Source organism: Cotesia glomerata, linkage group LG2 (assembly GCF_020080835.1).
Source record: "Cotesia glomerata isolate CgM1 linkage group LG2, MPM_Cglom_v2.3, whole genome shotgun sequence".
Lineage (NCBI taxonomy): Eukaryota > Metazoa > Arthropoda > Insecta > Hymenoptera > Braconidae > Cotesia > Cotesia glomerata.
This window is the reverse complement of record NC_058159.1, coordinates 18,719,240-18,746,097: the sequence shown is the minus strand read 5'-3', so window position 1 is coordinate 18,746,097 and position 26,858 is coordinate 18,719,240. Positions and strand designations below refer to the sequence as shown.

Genomic DNA, 26,858 nt, shown 5'->3' with positions numbered 1-26,858 from the left:
GCAAATACTGCCCGGATAAAATCGACGACTCCGAACACACATTCTTCGAGTGTGCTCGATGGAAGGACTACAGAAGAAACACTGAAGAGATCATAGGCACCAGGCTCTCCCCCTCAAGCCTGGTGACCTATATGATCAAACAAGAGGAAAACTGGTCAGCTGTTGCAGTTTATGCACAGCACCTCCTGAAAGACAAAATCGCAGAAAGGGACCAGTAGCCAGGAGTAGGCGTCGTGAGACGCAGCACGACTGGATTGAAGTAATGCTAACGCGGTTCCAATCCAGTCCTCCCCGTACCATCTAGGGAAGAGGGGAAGAGGAATGTTTTTTTTAGTGGGTAAAAATCTCCACACTACCGACTATCGATATCTGCCGGAAGATGGGCGGCAGAGTTAACGATACCGGTGTCTTTTGAAGATCTTTTTTCGTACCTCTTTATAAAAAAAAAAAAAAAACACACACACACACACACACACACACACACACACACATACACATACATACATACATACAGACACCGTGACAACCTCGCGGGGATAGTCAGGGAAGCTTCCTGTGACCTTCAAACGTCGAGATCTGATGAAAACTCGATTTTTGCAAAACGGGGTAAAAACAATAACTTCCCGATTTTTGAAAATCTTCGATTTTCTTAGCGGGAAGTTAAAAATAATATTAAAAACAAAATTATAACAGAATGCAAAATTGTAGGGAACATGTACAACGTCAGTCTGAAGAAATTACACACGCTATTTTAAAAATGTCTAGATTATTTTTTGGAGCGCAGGGAATCTCGCCATTGTCTAATCCGAGACCTCGTGGAGAACCGACTCTGTAAACCTCCATGAGTAGCTAACTCTGATAAGCACGACACTCGTTTTTTTAAAATTGTCTAGGTTATTTTTTGGAGCGCAGAGAATTTCGCCGCTGCCTGATCCACAACCTTCTGGAGAACCGACTCCGTAAGCATTCAAGGGTTTCCGTCGAGGGCTCTCGAGCATTATAGAAGGTTTGTTTTAATTTTTTATTACCTCATAAATTGCAAGCAATTATATATTTAATTGTATTTTTATTTTAATTTATGAATTTATATAAATCAAAATTTACAGATGTCTAAAATTATGGGTTTCTAAATTTGTTAGTCTATATTTATTAGGGTGTATCAGAAAAAATAAAAAAATTTTTTTTTTTTCAATGGTGTTGAAAAGTTGAAAGTACATCCAAAAACAAAAATTTTGGTACCTATTAGAGCCCTTAATATTAATATTAAGGTTTGCCTCAATACATTTCTAATTTTCCTATTTAAATAACACGGGAAAATATTTTTTTTTGTTTTCGAATTTTAATTACTTCGGAATAGCTTACTTACGCAACATCTCAGAAAAAGGACTTATAGGAAATTTCACGATCTACAAAAAACGTCCTAAGGTCAAAGTTCCTCAGATCAACCGTTTTAAAGATATCTTCGATCAAAAATAACATTAATCAAAAATTTCATGTATTTTCCAATAAAACTGCAAAAAAAAATCATACTCTATATTTACATTATTTTTTTTTTTGGAAAATCACTTAAATTCTGTTAATCTGAGACTTTAAACATTTTTTTGATTCTCACTCCATACGTAACTCACAAAAATCACAAATACATAAATATAAAGGTTAAAAATATCAAATAAATGATTTTTGGGTCCCCGTGTAAAAATAAATTGTATTAAAAAAGTCTCAAAAATGTCGTTTTTTTAAAATCTTAAACGTGATAAAAACATACTGTTTTTAGACTCTTTTAAGACACTGAAATCAAATTCCGAGAGCAGATTTTTCAAATTCGGTTCTCAAATTTGCCATGAAAATTAAGTTTTAGACATTTTTTAGACGATTTTGCAAGTTTTTAACCACAAAATTTTTGAGTAAGCTTTTTTCAAATTGAATTTGAAATTATAGAAGAATTACCCGAGTAAAAATGAAATTATTATTTTTTACGGAAAAATAATAAATTTCGTTCGACCGCCGCATTACCGCTGCACCACCGCCGCACCATACCGCCGCACCACAGCTGCACTACCGCCGTTTGGCGAACTATTACGCCGCACGCTAAAAATTTACTCTTCTTAGCATCGCCGCACCACCGCTGCACCACCGCCGCACCAATACTAAATCATACCTACAATTTCAAAAAAAATGGTATCATAATTAATTTTTCACGCAATAATTAATTAATAAATAATGCGACTAGAAATCTTAATGTAAGACCTATTGTTCAACCTCCTTTTAATCGAATGCCTAATATTAAAAAAAAAAATTTTTTTTTAATCAGGCCAAAGCAACGCGAAATTATTAATTTTTTTAGTCGTATTGTTGATGTAGATTTTTAATTTCGTCCTCGGGTTGCACAGAAGCGGTACGCCTATCGAAATACTCTGAAAGAATTTTAAAAATTGAACTGTGATGGGATTCGAACCTGGATCGTCTGCAAGGAAGTCTCGAACATTGCCAACTGCGCTGCAAGCCATAGTTAACTAAAAAAATTTAGTTGTTATTTGAATGATCAACGAATATTTTATTTCAATGTATATACCATCAAACAGCGGTATGGTGCGGCGGTCGAACGAAATTTATTATTTTTTCGTAAAAATTAATAATTTTATTTTTACCTGGACGCGTCACAGATGTGGTGCGGCGAATAGAAATTTATTTACTTGTCACGGCGCTGGTGTGGCGGTAATGCGGCGAATAGATAAATTCTTTACTTGTCACGCCGGTGTTGCGGCGGTGATGCGGCACTTGTAAAATAATCAAAATTGTCACGGCTGTAGTGCAGCGGTGGTGCGGCGCTTAAAAATCCGTGCAGTGGTGTTGCGGCGGTGGTGCGGCGGAATTCTGTTTTTACTCGGGTATTATCCGACAATTTTGACTTTTTTGAAATGCTCCGTTTTAATGTTCCGGGGTTCTGTCGTTGTGAGCTCATCTTGAAATAGTCTTTAAAAATTTTTTTTTAATTATTTTAATGCTATTTTAAGATGATTTTAAGACTATTTAAAGACGCTCTATAATAATTTTTCCGGAGCTCTGTCGCTGTGAGCTCATCTTAAAATAGTCTTAAAAAATTTTTTTAAGATTTTTTTAAGACTATTTTAAGATTTTCTCAAGACTATTTTAAGATTTTCTTAAGACTATTTTAAGACGCTCCACAATAATGTTCCAGAGCTCTGTTGCTGTGAGCTCATCTTAAATTAGTCGTTGAAAATTTTATTAAGATTTTTTGAAGACTATTTTAAAATCCTTTTAAGTCTATTCAAAGACGCTCCATAATAATTTTCCGGAGCTCTGTCGCTATGAAATCATCTTAAAATAGTCTTCAAAAAATTTTAAAGACTTTTTTAAGATGAGCTCTCAGTGACAGAGCCCCGGAACATTAAAATGGAGCGTTTCAAAAAAGTCAAAATTGTCGGATAACAATTCTTCTACAATTTCAAATTCAATTTGAAAAAAGCTTACTCAAAAATTTTGTGGTTAAAAACTTGCAAAATCGTCTAAAATATGTCTAAACCTTAATTTTCATAACAAATTTGAGAACCAAATTTGAAAAATCTGCTCTCGGAATTTGATTTCAGTGTCTTAAAAGAGTCTAAAAACAGTATGTTTTTATCACGTTTAAGATTTTAAAAAAACGACATTTTTGAGACTTTTTTAATACGATTTATTTTTACACGGGGACCCAAAAATCATTTATTTGATATTTTTAACCTTTATATTTATGTATTTGTGTTTTTTGTGAGTTACGTATGGAGTAAGTAATCAAAAAAAATGTTTAAAGTCTCAGATTAACACAATTAAAGTAATTTTTCAAAAAAAAAATAATGTAAATATAGAGTATGTTTTTTTTTGCAGTTTTATTGGAAAATATATGAAATTTTTGATTAATGTTATTTTTGATCGAAGATATCTTTAAAACGGTTGATCTGAGGAACTTTGACCTTAGGACGTTTTTTGTAGAACGTGAAATTTCCTATAAGTCGTTTTTCTGAGATGTTGCGTAAGCAAGCTATTCCGAAGTAATTAAAATTCGAAAATAAAAAAAAAATATTTTCCCGTGTTATTTAAATAGGAAAATTAGAAATGTATTGAGGCAAACCTTAATATTAATATTAAGGGCTCTAATAGGTACCAAAATTTTTGTTTTTGGATGTACTTTCAACTTTTCAACACCATTGAAAAAAAAAAAAAGTTTTTTTTTTTTTTTGATACACCATATTTATAGATGTCTATTGTTTAAGAATTCGCATATTAATAACTGTCGATATTTTTATAAATATAAATATTCAAATGTCTTTTTACTGACTTGTCTGAATTCAGTTCATTTTATTTTATTCAATGTCTATATTTGTATTTGATAATTTTTAAAATTATCTAATTATATTGTTGTCTTTATCTTTGTCTGTATCTGACAGACCAGCTGCAAAGAAAAATAATGTCACCTTTCAAATGCCAAACTTCACCACTACGCATTATGAGTTCTCTTTTGTTGTAACTGCTATCAGATTATGAGAAGAACTGCCAACTAAGGTGATCAGTGCATCAAGCATTGAAATTTTTAAAAATAAGGTTTATGACTATCTTTTTAACTTAGATCTATAACTCAATAAGTTGTCTCATGGTGCTCGATTAAATCAATAAAATCGAGAAAATTATTAAATCATTAAATAAATTCATTATATGTTTATGTATTTATACTATGTACTATAATAAGAAAACATTGTAATTAAACTGTATTTTTCTGTTTATACTTGCCATTCGGCCATGGCCTTGGCATAAATAAATGATCTATCTATCTTTTTTTTTTTTAATATTATAAATTTGCTATTATTTATTTTGTAAAGTGTAATTGTTTTAATTACTGATATTTTTAATTTCTATTTTAATTGTGATTGATATTTTGAGTTATTTATTTTCAGTGCATTATTTTTTCAATTTTGTTTAAATTGATGCTTATAAAGATTTTCCTTTTATTGATTTCTTTATTTACAGATGTTGAAATTTTGATTTTTCTATTTTACCATAAAATTTTTAACCGGTATGAATCAATGACGCGCACTGTACAACACATAAATTAACATTGTGATATATTATAAATTAAATTCATACAAATTTTGGTTTACTTTTTCGCAAACTGTTTTGGTTTTGATAATCACTATAGAATTTTCATTTATAGTGACTGGATCTACGAAAAATACTAGCTAATGTTCGCATATCCGTTAAAATAAAAACACCGTTCGAGCGTTTCTAATAAAATATTATAATATATTAAAATTTTAGATCATTGAACAGCAGTCTTGAGTTGAAAAATATTCAAATCGACATGGGATATTCGTGTGTTGTACATCATAACATGTAAACAGTACGTTTTCACATTCTATTATATTTCTCTTTTCTGTAAGATTATAAATACATTATTAATATTTTCTTATTTCAGAAACTAACCTTATTTAGATCCTTGTGTTTAGAACTTGTAAACTATATGTTAGAAGATAATATTTAGCAAAAAATACATCAGTACAACAAAAAGATGTTCCTCGCAATAAAGGATGAACTTGAAGAAATTATAAAAAAATTTGCGGTTTACCTCAGACATTCTTGAATTATTTTTAGCAACAGTATGGCGAATGAAGACAAATCGGTTTCGGGGCTGACTATTGATCGAGCAGCTTTTTTGCTTCTCAGAGTGAAAAGAGCTTTCAAAAAGAAAAAACAAGATAAAAAAGAAGCAAGGTAGTAATGAAATAGCGAATCTACACAGAAAAAAGTGAACTGTAATAAATAACAGTCGATTTATAATAAGTAATGATCAACTGCTAAAAGTTACCATTTCAAACAGTAAAATCGTGATTTTACTATTCACTTTATAATATTTACCATTTAAACGTTACAATTTACTCTTTACATGGAAAGAGTTATGGAAGAAAATACTATTTCAAACAGTAATATTCGCTATGTAAATGTCTAAAATGTTAAAGTATAATAATTAAGAATTCAGACTTTGATATTTATCATTTCGTACCTAAAAAATGATCTTATGATAGATAATAAGTATAAAATAAAGTTAGTAAATTTCTAATACAAGCAACGTCAATATTTACAAAGTAAAATGGTAAATTTTAAACGTAACGCTAAAAATCAAACTGTAATTATTGACTTGCTTGGACTGGTAAAATGTATATTTCAAAAGTATAATTTTTACTGTTTCAAGTGTTAAATTCTCCCAGAGTGAGACCCCCTTCTCTTTCAACTGAGTTCCCCTTCTCCTCATAATATGGACTATATATTGGAATGGCAATTTTTATTGTTTGAAACTGTAATTTTTTAAGATGAAAGAGTCGTTATTTACTATAGTGACAGCTACTAATCACTTATTTTGGATATTAAATTATAAATTGTGGCTTTTATACTTTCTACATTAAGTTCTGTAATATTTATTTTTTTGCCGCGCCCGACGTCCGCTTTACTGTTTGAAACTATAAAAATTAACCGGAATCCGAGTGAATATTACAGTTTACTTTTTTCCGTGTATGATTTTCTGAACGACATCAAACAATTTTATTTTTTAATTGACCACTTTTAGGTAGATTTTGTAGAAACACATACATTGCATCTATCTTCGTGATTGACCTATGATATTTTTATTTTTGTATTATTTTTTATAATTTTATAAAAATTAAGAGTTATTTTGAATCAGTTGCAGATAGTGTGATATATATGGAGTATTCCTCGCCAAATTGATCATTTTAGACACCGATCCCTTTAGATTTAGTTCAAAATTGTTTATCCTTTCTTCTTAAAAGAATTTTTTTTCAGAATTTGTAATAATTTTTTTACTCGACCGTAAAAACGTTACAAATTAAAAAAAAAATTTTTTTTTTTTTTTTTTTTTAAATCGAAAATGAGTAATTAAAATTTGAATGTATAACCAATAGGGTAGTCTAAAAAAAAAACATTTTTTTACTCGTCTTGCCATCTCAGAAGTTTCGAGTAGATATTAAAAAAATATTCCAAAACGAGCAGCTCGATATCCCAATTTTACAAGACGCGCAACGATTTTTAGATTTCCTATAAAAATAACACGTAAAAAAAAAAATTAGGAAAACGGTTGACCCTGAAGGCCATCCCTATAACTTCAAGCTAATTCCATACCTAGGCGCTTAAAATTGTACTTATGACGTTTTTGAGCTCTTAGTGCTAAAAAAAAAAAACAATTTATTAACACATAATTTAATAACATACACATACACACACAGTGCATGCAGGAAAGCCAGCAAGACGGTGTCTAGCCTAGCAAGAATCATGACTAACACTATGGGACCAAGAACCAAAAAAAGAAGAGTTTTTCTTGAAGCAGTCTACTCGGTACTGCTTTATGGAGCGGAGATATGGGCAGACATATTAAAGCATAGGGATGGGCAAATGAAAAAAATATATCGATATTTTTAAACAATATCGATTTATGCAGAACAAAAATATCGATATTTCGATTTATCAATATTTTTACTGCGAGGTGCGATTACCCAAAAAATAGTCGAATTACTGGAACGATAAAAAATATCAACACACATTTAGTTTTTTCAATTTAATTTATTTATTAAGAAAATATTTATATATTTAAATATTATTAATAAAATGAAGTTTTTAGCAATGTCAGAAAATGAAAATTTAAACAGCGGTTAGTAATCTGAATTTTATTTAAACCAGTAATCATCTGGTATAGAAATTAAAAGTACTCGCTCTTTAATATGATCTCCAGTTAACCTGCTTCTATTATCTGGAACAGCTAAATTAACAGCCGAAGCAAGTCTTCCAGATGCTACAGAGGAAGCCTGACAAATCAAATATTTTAAAGCTATTTCAGATAGAACTGGTGTGACATGGCGATAATTCACCCAAAATTCTATCGGGTCTGATTTTCGGTCGATTAATGGTTGGTCCAAATATTGTTTTAGTTCATTGGGAATGCTGCCAGAGCTTGGAATTTCTGCTCTATTTGAACTAAGCGTTATTAATTTTTCATGCCTACACCAAATAGACGACGAGCTAGCTTCTGGTGATGCTTGAGCTGGTCTTGGATCTGGAGATCGTTGTCATCTTCGCCTATGCTCTGAGCGAATGTCATTGCTGAGTCTTGAAATAGCACTGGAGACAGCGAGTGGAGACGTGAAATGAAGACGTTTAAACCGTGGGTCTAATATAGTCGCCACCGAAAGAAAAGTATTTTTCTCAAGGGGAACGAGTTTTTCTTCGACTTTTTTAAGTAATGCCTCTTTAACAATTTCTCCTAGAGTAGTCGATGGCGTTGATTAATCAGTAACTTGACGAAGTAAATTAGAAACAGAAATAGCCAAGCTTGACGTAACATAATATTCTCCACTGATCTCTTCAGTAGATTCTTTAAAAGGACCTAGAAGAGTAGTCAGGTCTCGAATTACTTTAAGCTGCGAAGTTGCTACCATATCAGGCGTATTCTTGTTAGTTTGGCTTTTAGTGACTAAAATTTTAGCTACGATTCTTGACAATTTAACACCGTTCCAGCATATCTAAGCACGAGTTCCATCTAGTGCTGACTGCTTGGATCAATGTCAAAACTTCGCCTTCTTTTTTGCCTGAAGCTTGTAGCACCGCTCGTAATTGGTCTAAAGCATTTACAGATTGTTTAAAAAATATAATAATACTTTTAACGTGATCACAAAGTGCTGAAAATGTTGGAATTTCCTTTAGTACCCCATCAACAATAAGGTTTAAACAATGAGCTAAACAGGGAATCCTATGATCTTTTCTTAAAAACAATCGCACTGCTGCAACCATATTCGCGCCACCATCTGTAGTGATCGATATAATTTTACTTCTATCAATAGCAAACTCGTCGCAGATATCATTCCATGTTTTTGTGATGTACTGGGCTGTATGACTCTGAAAAAGATATATGTTTATCCGTTATATTGAATAATATTACTCATTACCGATCAAAATTATTAAGAAGTGGAGTTTTTTTAATTATTGATGTTTAAAAGTCCATCAGTTATAGCTGTGATAGTTTTTGCGCGCATAGGTTTATACTCTGGATAGCAGACAAATTCTTTTCTTTGATGGTAACGATAAAGTGAACTGTCACTACCAAAAAAACTTCTTGTTGAATTAGTGATTGTGAGTATGTCACTGGTGAAATATAAGAAATTTGCCTCGTCTAAAACTTTCATAAAGATCGCCTTCGTAGTATTATATCTATTTTCAATTAAACCAGATACCTGAAATGAAAAACAAAGCAATTATCAAACTGTGAATTTAATTAAAATATATAAGAAAATGTCATTAAATACCGTTTTTCTGAATGGTAGCTTATAGAGAGGACTAACAGTACGAGTGAATTTTTGCAAACCACTTTTTTCCACACATGATCGTGGGAAATTGTCCTTACATATCATATAAATTAATGCCTGAGTAATTTCATTATGTTTCTGTCCGCCTTCTAGAATATATACATAATTTTTAGTAATACTATAATCATTTAATAATATAGTATGAGTCAAGTCTAATTAATCAATATTTTCGCAAATTGATATGATACTGAAATTGAGAGACATCTGATAATTTTTAGAATTTTTTTAACAAACAAATTATAGCAAGAAAATTTTATTTGAAACTTAATCTTTAGAAGCTCTAAAAATTATAAATGAGATTTTTATAAATAATTCTCTATGCCTAGTTTATTTTTCAAGAAAAATCAAAAAATTGTCAAGTGTCTGCTAACTTCAGTTTTATAAATTGATTACAAAATATCAATAATAATTGTAAAATATGACTTAGAATTACCTTCAAAACTTAAACCGCTCTAAGCAACTTTCAAGGGTGGATTGTTTTCTTCTTTTAGGTTCATAGTTGTGGGAATTAGTTTCTGCAGAATTCGAAGAATCGTCTGTGATATTTTGGTTCTGACTTGAACTTTTATTTCTTGACAACGTAACCTGAAAATAAAAAATAGTTAAAAAAATCAACAAACGAAACATTAACTCATAATCTTCTCGTTTTTAATCATACGTTGGATGAATGCAATTTTTTATAGAATTTATGAGACATACATCAACATCAGGATCATCATTGTCTATTGATGCAGTAACTTCAGTTCTTTTCCTAGATTTTTTCGTTGTTGAAAGGGTCTGATGCTTCAACATTTGCATATAAGCATTATAATGTTTTGTTTTTAAATGAGTGGCTAAATTTTTGTAGTATTTCCTCACGTTGTATATTCTTTACCGCATAAATTACAAGAAACAAGTTGATTGTTTCTTTTTTTGCGAAAAAATTCCACACCGCAGACATTTTCAAGCTAAACAATAACAATTAAAAAATAAAAACACACAATGAACCACGCCGCGTAAAGTAACTTGCCGCCAATAAACTGTCACTGTCACTTATGTACACTACACACACAACCTTATACCAACTGTGGTTGGCTCTCTTACATATAGAGGCAGCACTTATAGTAAAGCTCACGCGCTCTAGTCTACTCTTAAACGTATACTTACTTGTATATGTAATTAATTTATTAATTTATACTTAGAACGAGTAAAATATTATGACAGTAAGTGGAATAGATAATAAAATATTATGAAGATCTTGAAAAAATATCGAATTTGATACTCGAAAATAAATATCGATTATCGATATTTCAAGATAAAAAAAATCGACGATATTTATCGATTATTTTTTTAAAAAATATCGATAGTTTAATATATCGATATTTTATGCCCTTCCCTATTAAAGCAGAAGACCTACTGGCGAAAGACGGTGGCAGTGCAGTGGCGAGGCACTCCCAGGGTTACCTGGGCCTACCGCACGGTTTTCGCAGCGGCTGTATTTGTCACCCATCGACTTACTAGCGTTCAAGAAAGCAAAACTCTATGACGCTAAAACCAGTGGAAAAAACATGAAGGAGGCAAGAGCAAGGATAAAGGTGGAAACGCAGCAAGAGTGGCAGGACCGATGGACATCAGGGGAGACGGGCAGATGAACAGCGCGCCTGATCCCAAACATCAACGTCTGGCTCTCTCGGGAGCACGGTGACACAGACTTCTTTCTTACACAGCTATTGACAGGACACGGACAGTTCAACACCTATCTTTTTAAGATGGACCTACACCCCACGACAACGTGCAGATACTGCCCGGATCAAATACACTGATAGAAGGATTTCTTAGCATTTAAAAAGATTTCTTTGTATCCAAGAAATCATCTCTTAAACATCATTTCTTAGTATTTAAAAAATATTTCTTAAATACAAAGAAACATTTCTTAAATATTAAGAAATATAAATACACGGAAAGATTAGAACCCGACTGGTTCGTGTTCTGCACCAGACTCAGTAGTGTGCAAGAAAAAATGGACGAAAAATTAGTTTACACCAGACTGAGTCGTGTGCGCACACGACTCACTCGTGTTCTGCACCAGACTCAGTCGGGTGCTGCACTAGAATCCGTACATAATAACCACTCTGGCGCCGCACACGACTGAGTCTGGTGCAAAACACGAACCGGTCGGGTTCTAATCTTTCCGTGTACTAAGAAATATTTCTTAAATACAAAGAAATATTTCTTAAATACTAAGAAATATTTTTTAAATGCTAAGAAATGATGTTTAAGAAATGATTTCTTAAATACAAAGAAATCTTTTTAAATGCTAAGAAATCATTCTATCAGTGTGGACGACGCCGAACATAGTCGTGTAGGATGTTGAATTTTCTACAAAAAAGCTTTGATCACTTTATTTGCTCATCATTTGTTAAAAAATGATCCGAATTCATTTTTAACTTTCCGCTAAGAAAATCGAAGATTTTCTAAAATCGGGAAAATATTGGTTTGACCCCGTTTTTCGAAAATCGAGTTTTCATCAGATCTCGACGTTTTGAGGTCTTAGGAAGCTTCCCTGACTACTCCCGCGAGGTTGTCACTATGTCTGTATGTGTGTGTGTGTGTGTGTGTGTGTGTGTGTGTGTGTGTGTGTGTGTGTGTGTGTGAAAGTATGTGAACCGCTTATAACTTTTGAACGCCTGATTTGATTTTATCGCGGTTGGTGCCATTTGAAAGGACTTAGCCAAACTTAGATTTTGAGCATAATTTGAACCGATTCGGATCAGTAGATTTTGAAAAATCTTAAAAAAACTAAGAAAAAAATTTTTTCCAAATGTGGTTTTTTTTTTGATAACTTTTAAACGGCTCCACTGATCGATTCCAAAAACTAATCAGCTCTAGACAATAAAAAACCACGTCGATCGCCACCAAGCTGGTCGAAATCGGTTTATTCGTTCGAGAGATATCGTGAACAAAAGAAAACCGAAAAAAGTGTTTTTTCGAAATTTCTCCGGAATTTTTAGTTTGATCAATTAAAACCTAAAAATTCTTTATGAGTCTGATAAAACTGCGTTGAATACCGCCAACCGTATGAAAATCGGTTGATCCATTCAAAAGTTATTGCAGTTTGAAAATTCCAAAAGTAGTGTTCTCTGAAACCTCTATCAGACTTTTGAGCTCGACGAGCTCAAATGCATAGAAATACTATCTCTTTGAGCTCAGCGAGCTCAAAATATCACATAAATTATATTTTGAGCTCAAAAATCCCAAAAACGTCATAAGTACAATTTTAAGCGCCCAGGTATGGAATTAGCGGGAAGTTGCAGGGATGGCCTTTAGGGTGAACCGTTTTTCTAATTTTTTTTGTCTCAGTTTCATTCTTATCATGTACTTTATAGAAACTCAAATAGGAAATAATTATTTCAAGTCCCAGAAAGAAATCAGTATGCATGAATCATGCAATGATCGTGTATGATCACGCACGATCATGCTAGGTAATATTCAATCGTGTACTTTTAAGCATGCGTTATTTCGCACGACCAGGCATGACTATGCATAATCATACACAATCATACTCGACCGTGCATGACTGTGTACTACTGTGAGAACTAAAAGATCGTGCATGAGTCTGCATGAAAGAGTATATATAGTTTTGTATGGCCATACAAGAAACTTGCTTGATCAAGTCTCACTACGCATGACTTATGCTTACCCTGGCGGTTTTGTGATCACGGTGACAATACTATGGAAAGTCGGTAGTTCCCTCTATGGTCAACAGTGAGAACTTAGTATTACAGTAGTGATTTTACGGTGAAACATTGGTGACTTTGTTTCATTTCACTACTGTCAAAATATGGTATATATCAGATTATTAGACCTTGGTAAAGTGGTTCAAACGACATTTTTAAATGGCAACTATGGAGTGAAACCATAGTAAAGAGTTCATAAATGTATAGTTATTTGACAGTCAAAGCACTATTGTTATACAGTAAAATAGGAGTGAATCCAAAGTCGTTTCACCGTCGTTTTGCTGTCGTTTCATCGTCGTGTCACTGTCGATTTACCGTCGTTTCATGATCCTTCCTCAGTCGAATAACGCTCCTTTGACCGCCTTTGAATAACCTGCTCATAAAAAATCCCTTTTGAAAATGCTAAAATTCTCAAAATGAAAAATTTAGTATTTTTAGGACAATAATAATTTTAAGTAAAATTTACGGTTTTTTTTTTTTTTTAATTCATTAATTACTAACTCATCGATGCACTACATATAAGCTATTATTTCAATACAGTACATATAAGTTTTTATTTTAAAGAAATCAATTATCTTTTTTTTTATTATCAGGTATCTTTAGTAGATATTTTTATTATTTTTTTCTAAATTATAATCTTTGGATTTTTTTTTTTTTGGAAAACCATCGAAAAACCCAAGCCTGTACAGTCCGGCGTGAGTTATGAGCACCGATGGTCACTGAAAATTAAATTTCAGCTCACACCGGGACTCGACCCCACACCTCATCAGTCCCAAGCAAGCATGACAAGCGTTGTACCGCATAGCCATAGGACTGTCTACCATATGGTAGTGAGTTTGAATGAATATTTTTAGACAGGGACAGGTAGTTTTTAATTCAAAGTTGATAAAATTTTTTTTTATATTTATGCCATTGTAATTAAGGGCGTTTTTCATTGTATCTTGAAATATCCTGATTCTGTAAAAAAAAAATATAATTTAAATTTTTTATTTCATAAGCTTTCCTTTATTTGTATTTGTCATATAAATATTAATGTAATTGTAATTATAAAATTTATCAACTGTCGAATAGTGTTAAAAAATAAATATTTTTTTCCTCGCTCTGTAAGTTGTTACCTTGTTTCAGCTTTTAACACTGACATTTTTTAAATATATTTCTGAACAGTTATTTGAAATAAACTGTGGCCTTGCATTGATGATATACGTGGATTCTTTTGAATTTTTTAAAGCGTTTATTTTAAAAATTTTTTTATTCTCATAATTAACTACAAATAACTAAATTTAATGTGAAATATTAATAGAGTTCAGCACTCTACACTGTTTATAAAATAATAATTGAACAGCATTTACATCATGTGTCCGGAAGAAAACGAACGAGTATACACGGTGAAAAGAAGGTGATTTTACCGTGAGTTGACGGTTGAACGATCGTCGAACCGTAGTAGATCCACAGTGATATCACTATGAGTTTATGAGGTGTTCACTTTGAAAAAATAATTTTTCCGCAGTAGAAGCATGCCATACTGACAACAGAAATGCTAAGCTTCCACGAATTAGGAACGGTCTTTTCACCATAGAACTGCTGATAAGTCAACATTTATTTACCATCCGTAGTTAGTGATGCAACAGAACGAATATACTGTTTTTCAACAGTGATTTCACCGTACTACAATCCTAACTAGATAATGAAATAGCTATCACGTGAAACGATCGTGAATCGACCATCTTTTCACTGTGGAGTCACCGCGGATTTATCGTAAGCATGAAACCGCCAGGGTGGTAAATCGGACAACTCAAAATAACACAAATTATATTTTTGAGCTCCAAGAGCTTGAAACAGTTTTGTTTGCTGTTCAATTGGCCCCTTAATAAAACGATGGAACAATAAACTAAACAAAATTAAAAGCTGAATTAATAAACAAAAGGGCGCCACCAGGTTTATTATTACGGTTCCTGGAACCGGTCCAGAGCCGAGAGGTTATCTTAGGGTAGAGAGAGTGGAGGAAGGTGCTGTGAAATAGATAAATTTTTAATTAACAAAATATGGCCAAATTTATTAACAACGAAATTTAATAAATTGCGCACACTCACACACACACACTACAATTACTGACAATACTATATTATTAGTTCTTACTAACCATAACAGTTAGAGTTACTCTGCACAGAGACTGTCGTATGCAGAGATCGTCTGGCCTGACGAGCGGCTAACCCAAAACTTAAAACCAATACCAAACGAGAACCACCTTGCACAGAGACTGTCGTATGCGAAGGATCCCCGTTAACAACTAACTTTACACCTTAACTAAATAATCAACGAAACACGTCGCACAGAGACTGTCGTGTGCGAGGGAGCGCTGTTATTACACTCACATACTCATACCCCTTAACTAATTAGCCAACGAAACACCTCGCACAGAGACTGTCATATGCGATGGAACGCTGTTATTACACTCACACACTCATATCCCACACTTCCACGCACATACAGAATTTACTTTACTTTATTTATAGAAATTAATTGTTATCAGATTTAATTCAAGGGAAATATTATAAATTAAATTCTCGACTCAAAAACATCAGTCATTAGCTAGCAATTAAATTACAAAATATTTCCCAAACTAATAATTTAATTAGAAGCGGCATGATGGCCGAGCGGACTAATTCATTATCCTCATAGTTCGTTCGTGCATCATGTCGTGAGGCGAGGGTTCGAGCCCCGACGGTTTTTCGAATAGTTTCAACACCAACCGTCGGGGATCGCTCCGGTAGCCGAACTGTACTGGCATGGGTTTTCTCTGTGGTTTCCCCATCGCCACTATTCCAACAACCGATAGAAAGGGGTGAGGAATAGGGTAAATGCAGTGCAGAATGCACAAGTCGGTCCACAGCCGCATTGGAATGAAATTATATGTGCGAAAATTATATGTTGATTATAAAAAGTGGAGAACATATTGATAATAAAAAAGTGGAGAACATGTTGATTATAAAAAAAGTGGAGAATATGTTGATAATAAAAAAGGGTTGAAAAATTGTGTTGATAATATAGAGCGGATGGTAACCTTGTAAAAACCAGAGAACGGTATACAAGTAAAACTCATAATAAATAAATAATTTAATTCCCAAAAATCCGAACTAAAATCCGACGCATAAATTTATTCAAAATCAAATCGTAATTTTAATACTCAACATTAAAATAAATTCTTAGGGATATTCGACATAAATTTCTCACTAAATACTCCCGGACTTAATATCCACGCTTGTAAATAAATTCTAAAGAATTTTGTCAAAAATGATGAAATTAAATTATTAAAATAAATTCCAGAACGTAAGTTCAATTTATAAAAAATAACCACGTGGAATTTCCGGTTAAATAAATGAATATATAATAATTTATTTCAATATAAAAATTAATTGCCAAAAGAATATCTATGGGTAACTCAGTCTTAAATGCGCCAAATCTCAATAAATAAATTCTCAATAAATAATATAATGTTAAATAATAATTTTGCAATAAATAATATTAATAATAATAATTTAATTGTTCATAGAAAATTATCGAGTAAAATAATCGACAAAAATTTGCGCGCTCAAAATGGACGCCAAGTATTCGTTAGTGCGTAGTAATTTTGACCTTGGGTACGAATTAATTGCGTTGTAAAATTTAACCGACGCTTGACTAGGATCCGTGAGAAGACGATTGGAATTTTCTCGAAGATTTTACTACTCGGTTTTATTTTATTAAATTGTTAAATAAAATATGTACAATTAAAACCGATTTTCAGATGTTAAAGAATTGTTAACAAATAATCGAGTAAATTATTTTTATCAAATAAATGGTCACGAAATTTTACACCGCAAGGTCTCTGAGTGACACTCGGGTAATAATCCCCTTAAGGACCACAGCACTGACTAACGAATATAAATCAAATAAATTTAAATAATTATTAAATTAATTCCAATTAAATAATGAATGAACAATTAATCAGAGGAGAAGTAAACCGAGTATAAACCCCGCGGTCCACTCCTAGCCCACGGAGTAATTATTAATACCTTGTTGAATATACGACGATCTAACTCACTACTTCAGGTCGAACTCCTCGATGTTATTGGCTTCTATCGATAGGTAACTACTCCGGGGATTGGTCCCTCTTGATTTTTGTGGCACTCCGTCTGGCGGTTACACTACTTCTCCCTGTTGCAATGCACGGCTCCTCTATAATAACCTCCAAACTACCCCCTCCTACTCTCTCTTTAGGCCCGAAGATCGAGACGCGCCAGTGCTGCGTCGTAAAATTATCGATATCTGGTGATTTATCGACTCAGGGTAATTTTACCCTGTTACAAGCTCAAAAACGTCATAAGTGCAATTTTAAGCGCTTAGGTATGGAAATAGCGGGAAGTAGCAGGGATGGCCTTTAGGGTCAACCGTTTTCCTAATTTCTTAACTTCCCGCTAAGAAAATTGAAAATTTTAAAAAATCGGGAAGTTATTGGTCTTACCCGGTTTTTCGAAAATCGAGTTCTCATCCGATCTCGACGTTTTGAGGTCCTAGGAAGGTTCCCTGAATGTTTTTGCGATGATGTCCATATGTCCATATGTGTGTGTGTGTGTGTTTTTTTTTTTTTTTTTTTAGAGGGGGGAATTTTTTTTGCGGATTCCAAGCATAACTGTTTCGCCTGGATATGTGAAGACTTGACGCAGCGTCATACTAAAACTCGACGCTAACGCCCCTACTCACTAAACCCTAAACCCCTTTTCTTCTTTCCTCTAATCCCTTATGGGAACCGCCGTCAGGCATTACTTCGTGAGGGGAGGAGCTAGCTACTGCTCTTCCTTCTGGTGGCTAAGGTGTTAACTACCTTCCTTCTATCTTCTGATATTTGCTCTTCTTCTTTCGGTGAAATGCAAGTCTTTGAGGACTTCTGTTGCAAACGTGTTGGTAGCGTTCCAGGCAGCTTCTGATGACAACATTGCTTCCACTAGTGAATCTGGTTGCATTCTCTGGTTCAGGATCCTCTCCAACTCTTCACGCTGTGGATCGAAACGAGGACATACAAAGAAGACGTGCTCCGCATCTTCAGCAGCTCCTGGGCAGGACGGGCACACCGAAGAGTCATCGTGCTTAAAGCAGTGTAGATACTCTCGAAAACACCCGTGTCCCGACAACATCTGCGTAAGATAGTAATTGACCTCGCCGTGATTCCGGTTAAGCCAAATGTCGATCCGAGGTATGAGGCGGTGCGTCCACCTACCCTTCTCTGCAGCATCCCATTGTAGTTGCCATCGGCCTAAGTTGTCCTGCCGTTCTTCAATTCTAAGTTCTTCAGGACTCAGTGCAGTTGACCTTTTTCGTTGGTAAAGGGCTCGTATTTCCTCTGCTAGAACTCTAAGAGGTAGGGTTCCGGCAATGACGCACACTGCTTCTTCTAATATAGTGCGGAAGGCACTAGCTACTCGTAGGGCACTCAGTCGATATATTGGTCCAGCTTTTCTCCATGATTCTTGGGTTTCCAGTGCATCAGCCCAAATGGATATTCCGTCAGTGAGCACTGATGTGACTACTGATGACAATAGTAGCCTCCTGCTCTGCATTAGGCCTCCGATGTTAGGCATCAGCCGTGCGAGACTAGCCCTCACTACTGACGCTTTGGCACTGACGTGTTCCACCTGCTGCTTGAAGTTGAGTCGGGCATCCAGCATCACTCCCAGATAACGGATAAATGGTTGTGATGTGATTTCTTGTTCTCCGACTCTCAACTTGATAGTTTCTACCGTTTTTCTACTGGTGATGAGCACTGTCTCGGTTTTATGCTTGGCTAGTTGCAAGTTCACCATGTCCATCCACAAATTGACTCGTCTGAATGTAATATCAAATGCCATTTCTATCTCTTCGAGGTGCTTTGCGACGATCACGACAGGCAATGCGACTCCCGTAGGCAATGCTATTCTCAGGAGGCCATCATACATGATGTTCCATAGCAGAGGACCTAAAACTGATCCCTGTGGCACTCCTCCGGTGATTTCGTACTCTTTGGTACCGTTCTTCGTGTCATATTTCAGAACCCTATTCGTGAAGTAGCTTGCTACCATTCTGCGAAGGTATCCTGGTACGTTTTTTCTTCTAGAGCCCGCATAACGCAGTCCCAGTTAGCGGAGTTGAAGGCATTCTTGATGTCCAAAGCAGCCACCAAGCAGTATTTCTTCTTTCCACCCTTCCATCTCGTTCCGGCGATTGCATCCTTGGTTGTATCAACAACCAATTTGATCGCATCCAGAGTTGACCGTCCTTTTCGGAAACCAAACTGGTTCTCTGCCAGGAGTGGATCGACTACAGCCTCTGTTCTCTGATGAATTATGCGCTAGAATATCTTGCTGACCCTGTCTAACATGCAAAGTGGTCGGTAGGATGACGGTTCTTCCGGCGGCTTTTTCCCCTTCGGAAGTAGCACTAGCCGTTGCTGTTTCCACTTCTGGGGAAAAGTTCCTTCCTTCAGGCATGTATCGTAAACGTCCAGGAATAATGTCGGTGCTGCCCTAAGGATTGATTTTAGGGCAATATTAGAGATTCCGTCCAATCCTGGCGCCTTATTATTCCCTACTCGATTGCCTGCCTCTATCAACTCGTCCAACGTGATAGTTGGGATGTCTTCAGGGTTGAGCTGCTCCAACTTGTAGGTGAATACCGGCTGTTGGGGAAACAGCGCAGTAACAATCTTCTCTAGGAGCTGTGGACACGTAGGTGATGGCATTGGCTGGCATTTCAGGTGGGTCATAACCACCTTATACGGTCTGCCCCATGGATCTTTCTCTACTTCTGCGACCAGTTCCTTCCAGCAGCGTCTTTCGTTTTCTTTAACGGCTTTGTTTAGTTCTCGACGGGCCTTTTTATACTCCGCCAACAGCTCTGCGGAGTTAGGTCGTCTGTAGCCACGCTGAGACTTTCTTCTTTTTTTAAGACACTCTGAACGTAGAATGCTAATGTGATCGTTCCACCAGTGCACCGAAGGTCTTGAATTCATGCCACGTTTCCGAGACATACTGGCGTCGCAAGCCTGGGTGACTCTTCTCATTAGGTCCTTGGTCTTCTCTTGAGCAGTTTCTACGATGATCGAATCGCACTCAAGGGCTACTACTAAAACAGTGAGGTCGAGAGATTTAACTTTCCACCCAACCGCGCTGGCGTTCCTGTTGACTCTTGTTAGATTCTGGCCAGTTGATATTTCCCATAGTATCGCACTATGGTCACTGGCTGTGTAGATGTTCAATACTTTCCAAGAAAAACCTCTTCGAGCTAAGCAACTGCTGACAAATGTAAGGTCGACAATTGAGTTTGCCTCTCTCTTAGTATACGTTGGCGTGTCACCGGTGTTAAGAAGGATCACGTCCAGTGTGGCCATTGCCTCGAGAAGTGCTTTTCCATGTGTATTAGTGAACTTGCTGCCCCAGTCTGCTGCCCAGGAATTGAAGTCACCAGCTATTGCCACGGGAAAGTGTTTTCTTGCGTCCTCAGTTAGCCGATCAAGGAAGTCTTAAAACTGTTCATTAGAGAGACTAGGTGGTGCATAGCAACTGTAGAAGCGGAGGCCATCTACCCATGCTGCTACGAAGCCTGCTTCTTTATTGTTGACTGTTCTCTGAAAATGACATTTACCGCAGGACCAGATGACGACTTTGTTAGTGCTGTCGGATTCCCAGGGTTGGTTACTCAGGTCTATAAGGCTCACTTATAAATGCTACGTCTGCCTCTAATTCGCGCATAGTTTGCATGAGCAGGTCATGCGCAGCCTCACAATGATTGAGGTTGAGCTGCAATATCTTCATGTTCTTGGCTGCAATATCTTCATATTCTTGGCTTCGTTATCTTCTGGAGCGCTTCTAGGAAGACGGGGCATCTGTTCGTGCGTGCATGGTGAGCCGCCTTTTCTACGCCGTGTTGTTCAACGCACAGTGTACATTTAGCTGGATTTTTACAATCAGCAATTTTGTGTCCTTCTTTTCCGCACATTATGCCGTGCTTAGACCGGTCGACTTCGCTTTTGCACTGAGATCTGAAGTGCCCAAAGTCCCAGCATTTGAAGCATTCGCTCTCATTCAGCAATTGACCCAGCCAATCCTTATTTTGCAGTTTCCATCCAGTAACTTTTGTGCTGCAGCTGCTGGTAGTGACATTGCGGTTGGTGCCATTTGAAAGGGCTTGACCAAACTTAAATTTTATATACACTTTGGACCGGTTATAACCGATAGATTTTGAGAAATCTCAAAAAAACTGCAACAAAATTTTTTTGAAATGTGGTTTTTTTGGAATAACTTCAAATACAAATACACACAGACATACGAACATCTTCGCGGAAACATTCGGGGAAGCTTCCTAGGACCTCAAAACGTCGAGATCTGATGATAACTCGATTTTCGAAAAACGGGGTGAATCCAATAACTTCCAATAACAATGGAACGCGACAACCTATCGGATTTCTGTAAATTGCATTTGAAAGCTTATTTAATAAGCTTCAATTTGTGTACTTATTTATTTCTCCAAATTAAATAGTTTAGGAATAATAGCAATTCAAAAATTTTCAAAAATCGCAAAAATTTTCACTTTTACCGTATTTTGGTGCAATCACAATTGAACGCGATATCTTATCAAAATTCTATAAATGGTATCTAAAAGCTTATTAAATAAGCTTTAATTTGTGTACCTCATTATCAGTCTAGGCCAAAAATCACCTCCTTTCTCAGACAGATATAATGAAATTTTACTTTTGCATTCGTTTTGACGTCATTGTTGTTTAATCAGACGGAAATTTATTTTTTTTTTTTTTTCGTATGCTACCCTAGTAGTATTTTTATTATTCATCATGAAATCTACTTCCATTTCGGCCGCCGAATGGCCTTTTTTTATCGTTATTTTCTTCTCTCTATGCATGATCATTAGAGTGTCTCAAAGTATCTCTAGAGGAAGATCCTCTGAAAATATGAGCTCCTAATATTAATATTTAGAGGTGGCTTCATGTAATTTCTATTTCCCATTTAAATAACATAGAAAAATATTCTTTTTAAGTTTGGAATTTTGTAACGTGACGACCTGCTACTTTATAGGTAAAACTAAACCTTTTTCTAATGGGAAATTAAATGCTCTACACAGAAGTTTCCTTTTATCATATAACGAAGTTCTGCAAAAAAAAAAAAAATTTTTTTTTTCAAAAGATATGCAAATTCAAAATTTCGCTATTTTTCCAGTTTTTCAATTTTGATTTTGTAATATCTCGAACGCTATTATAAATACAGGAATAGACTTTCATTTGTTTGATAGGGGATACTTAGAGCTATTGAAAAAAAAATATTTTGGAAAAAAATTTAAAAAATTGCCAAATTTTGAATTTTTGAACATCGTCAAAAATGACAATCAACATCAAAATTTTGGCTCAATTTTTTTTGTATATTACATTGTACTAATTTTAAAAGATCCTGAAATTTTTAGAACTGTTTTTTTTTTTTTTTCAAAAATGTTTAGTATATAGGCGGCCAAATGGCAATTTATTAAATGAATTTTTTGAGATTCATACAAACATAGCCTCACGTTATAAAAATTTCATGATAACTGGTAATCCAAATTGCGATTTATTGACTAGCTCATTTGTCTCTAACCACTTAAAATCATTTATTTTAGAGTTATCGCTATACTCTGTTCCTTATGGTGCTACTCATCATACTCGAAATAAAGATTCATGGTTAGATGTAGTGTTATTAGACAATAATTCTAAACAGGGTATGTTTTTTAATTCAAATCACCCGTTCATCAGTGGTCATGATTATTTATTTTGTGAGTACGTTTTTGATATACCGAAGAAGTTGGATAAATTTATTACTTACCGAAAATTCACAAGTTCAAATCAAAGTGCCCTTTCAAATTCTCTTATGCAAACTCTAAATTTAACTTAAGTACCTCTATATTCTGTTGATCCAAACTATTTATTTGATATGTTCAAAATTAATGTCTTAGCATGCCTGGATGAATTTGCACCGCTACATACGCGAAAAGTCATAAGACCGCCAAACCCATGGTTAACAAATGAACTTAAAACTGAAGGTAAAGAGCGGGACTCTCTGTATGAGCGGGCTAAGAGGTCCAGAAATGATAACCTGTTAGCACTGTTCAAGGTAAAAAGAAAAGAGCTTAAACTAGAACTTAAAGAGGCTCGTAAAAAGTATCTAAATGAACAACTCACGAATTTACCAAGTGGGACGTCCGTATGGAGTAAATTAAAACATTTGGGTTTAGTAAAGAGCTCAAATTCTTCTCCGATTAACTCTTTTGAGTCTTTAGAATTAAATGATCATTATGAAAATATAGTTAGAAAGCATCCACCATGTAATGAGTCATTTTTAAACTCGTTACTGCTTTATTATAGTTCTGAAGTAAGTTGTTCATTTGAATGGTCTGAAATAGATATAGTCGTATAACAAAAGCTGTTAAACTGACTTTGCAAAAATCAAAAGGCAGAAGCCCAGACGGAATAGATTTAAAGTGGCTTAGTAATCATGTCCCACAAATCTCTCTGTTCCTTGCAGTCATGTTCAATCGTTCATTGAGTACTGGTATATTTCCTCATGCCTGGAAAACTATATTTATTGTACCACTAAATAAAGTAGACTCGCCAAAGTCACCTTCGGACACTCGCCCGATAGCAAATGCTTCTCATCTTAGTAAAGTCTTCGAAAGAGTCATAGCTAATCAAGTGGTAAATCATTTGGAAAACAATGATTTAATAGATAAGTATCAATCAGGTTTTAGGAGATATCACGGTACTCATACAGCTCTATTGAAACTGGTGGATGATATTCGACAATCTATGGATAGTAATAAGCTAACCCTTTTAGTACTTTTTGATTTAACAAAAGCTTTTGATTATGTGGATCAGAAATATATCCTTATAAATTTAGTGAAATTAGGCTTCTCATTTAACACAATCAAATGGTTTTATTCATCCTTAACAAATAGAAACCAGTATGTAATTGATAACATGGGCTCATCTGCTGAATTCTTAAATGCCACGTCTGGTGTTCCGCAAGGCGCAGTGTTAGGTCCTATATTGTTGCTTATAATAATGAATTCAGTTGCATCTCGATTGGTTCATTGTAAACATGGTTTATTTGCAGACGATAAATTTATTTATCTTCACTTTTATGCTTATCAGCTACATGATGCAATTGCTAATGTCACATCAGATGCTTAGGCAGTTGCTGACTGGGCGAAATATCATGGTTTAGAGATAAATTTGAATAAAACTAGTGTTATCTTACTAGGCACTAATAGTAAATTAAAAATGATCCAGCGTGAAAGCTTACCACCCATCATTGTAAATGGTGTTGCATTGCCATATATTGACTCTACAAAGTATCTGGGACTACATCTCTCAAGTAATTTATCTTGGAACTTGCATGTGTCAAAAACTGTGAGTAAAATAAACTCAGCTTTATATAGCTTAAAATTACGTAAAAATATTTATAGTACTGATATAAAGAGGTTGTTAGTTTCTGCTACCATTTTACCCTTAACCCTCTACCATTAATAGATTATTGCTCTATAGTATTAAACGATGCCACGTATGATAATAATCGAAAGTTGCAAACTGCCATGAATTCTGCTATTCGTTTTATTTATAATTTCAAACGTGATAAACATATTTCACCACATGGACGAAACCTAAGTTGGCTATCAATTAAAAGTCGTCGCATTTACTCTATTTCTCTTGTTTCTTTTATAAACTGTTAGATGTTAATAAACCCTGTTATCTACGAGATATGTTTGTTGATATTACTGGTGTAAGGCATGCCGATCGTTTAGCGGCGAAGAAAAATAATGTGAAATTCACAATGCCGAAATTTGTAACAACTTCTTTTGAATATTCATTTGTAGCTTCATCAATTCGATTATGGGAAGAACTACCATCAGAAATTGTATATGCAAGTAGTATTGAAATTTTTAAAAATAAATTGTATGATTATTTATTTAATCTAGATGTATGAGCTTTAATCTTTAAATTTTAAATCTTAGATTCATGTCTTTGAATAAACTCTATACTAAGTGACTATAATGTTTATAATTTTAGGGTTGTTTGGTATTAATTTGTGCAATTATAAATTGTTGTAAATCTTTAAATCCTAACTAGTCATTATTGTTAATTACTCATTGCTGACTGATACCAATAAATTATTCATATGTATTATACTAATGTCTTACTTACTTAATGTACGTTCAGTTAACTCAAACTCTACATTATTTAGTAAACTTTTATACCAAATACCTAGCATAAGTTAGGTTAAGAAAAACACTGTATCCTTTAATTTGTCATTTAATCTTGTCATTTGGCAATTTGCCTTGGCATAAATAAATAAATCTCTAAATGTGAATTTTTGAATTCAAAATAAAACTTTTTTTTTCTTGCAATTTCTAAATGAGGTTCAGTTATGTGAATACGTAGTATCGTAATTTTGAGCATTAAAAAATTAAATACACGACCTGAAATTATTAAATAATAAATTAGTTTCAACTTTTTTTTATCTTAAAGTCAGGCTTAACCTGATATAATTCATTATTTGTCCTTTTTTTACTTCATTTAAAGTTGTTGGCGCCATTTATTGTTTTATTAACATGGAATTAATTTGAAATTTGAGATTGCGAAATATTACTGTCCAGAAATTTGTAAGTAAACATGTATTCGAAATAACGAAAAAAAGTTGATATTTTCATCACATTATTTCTGATTTTTATTGAAAATTAATATCTGTTTGAGGTATTTGGCGTTGAAAACTGTAACTGAAGTGAAGAAACGGACAAAATATATCATGCGCTGAAAAAATAAGAAACTATATCATGTGTTAAGCCTGACTTTAAGATTATGTCCAAAAAATAAAAAAAAGTTGAAACTTATTTATTATTTAATAATTCCAGGTCGTGTATTTAATTTTTTAATGCTCAAAATTACAATACTATGTATTAGCATAACTGAACCTCATTTAAAAATTGCAAAAAACAAAAAAAATTTTATTTTGAATTCAAAAATTCACATTTTTGAAAAAAAAAAAAACAGTTCTAAAAATTTCAGGATCTTTTAATTAAGATTAGTACAATGTATTGTACAAAAAAAATTGAGCCAAAATTTTGATGTCGATTGTCATTTTTGACGATGTTCAAAAATTCAAAATTTGACAAATTTGGCAAATGTAGAGTATTTAATTTCCCATAAAAAAAAGGTTTAGTTGTACCTATAAAGTAGCTCGTCGTCACGTTACAAAATTCCAAACTTTAAAAGAATATTTTTCTATGTTATTTAAATGGGAAATAGAAATTATATGACGCCACCTCTAAATATTAATATTAAGAGCTCATATTTTTAGAGGATCTTTTTCTAGAAATACTCCGACGATTTCTCAATGTTCATTGGAAAAAAAAAAATATTCAATTTTTTTGAGACACTCTAATGATCATGCCTTGTCATACGCGATGATGCTTGTTCATTCATGGTCATGCTTTTTCAGATATGGCGAATATTCAGGCATGATCATGCATGAGATTAATACGTGGTCTCGCATGATCATGTATGACGACTTTTTCCCAGGATGTGTTATTGTTTGTGATTTTTAAGTTCTAGAATTTGGATCGTATTTTTCAAACTGTGAGTATGGGAACCGCTTAAAACTTTTGAACGTTTTGACCGATTTTA

General features: G+C 34.1%; 1 protein-coding gene and 1 long non-coding RNA gene across 4 annotated transcripts in view; one reads left to right on the top strand and one right to left on the bottom strand.

Moving 5' to 3' along the window:
* The window catches only part of LOC123259979 (ankyrin repeat and fibronectin type-III domain-containing protein 1), a 100,298-nt gene that overhangs the window by 22,942 nt on the left and 50,498 nt on the right, over positions 1–26,858 (top strand). The window contains exons 1-4 of one of the 3 annotated variants that reach the window (XM_044720826.1): positions 894–1,006; positions 4,446–4,560; positions 5,311–5,392; positions 5,468–5,763. In XM_044720826.1, the coding sequence (XP_044576761.1) occupies positions 5,651–5,763 (113 nt within the window). In that variant the 5' untranslated portion in view covers positions 894–1,006; positions 4,446–4,560; positions 5,311–5,392; positions 5,468–5,650. Of the gene's footprint in view, positions 1–893; positions 1,007–4,445; positions 4,561–5,310; positions 5,393–5,467; positions 5,764–26,688; positions 26,811–26,858 lie in introns of those variants that run through there. The other 2 variants (XM_044720827.1, XM_044720831.1) reach the window with 2 other exon arrangements.
* Positions 9,359–10,416, bottom strand: LOC123259980. Its single transcript, XR_006508360.1, has 3 exons — positions 10,116–10,416; positions 9,850–10,001; positions 9,359–9,505 (listed from the first exon to the last, which is right to left on the bottom strand). It is a non-coding gene; the product is annotated as an uncharacterized LOC123259980 (long non-coding RNA).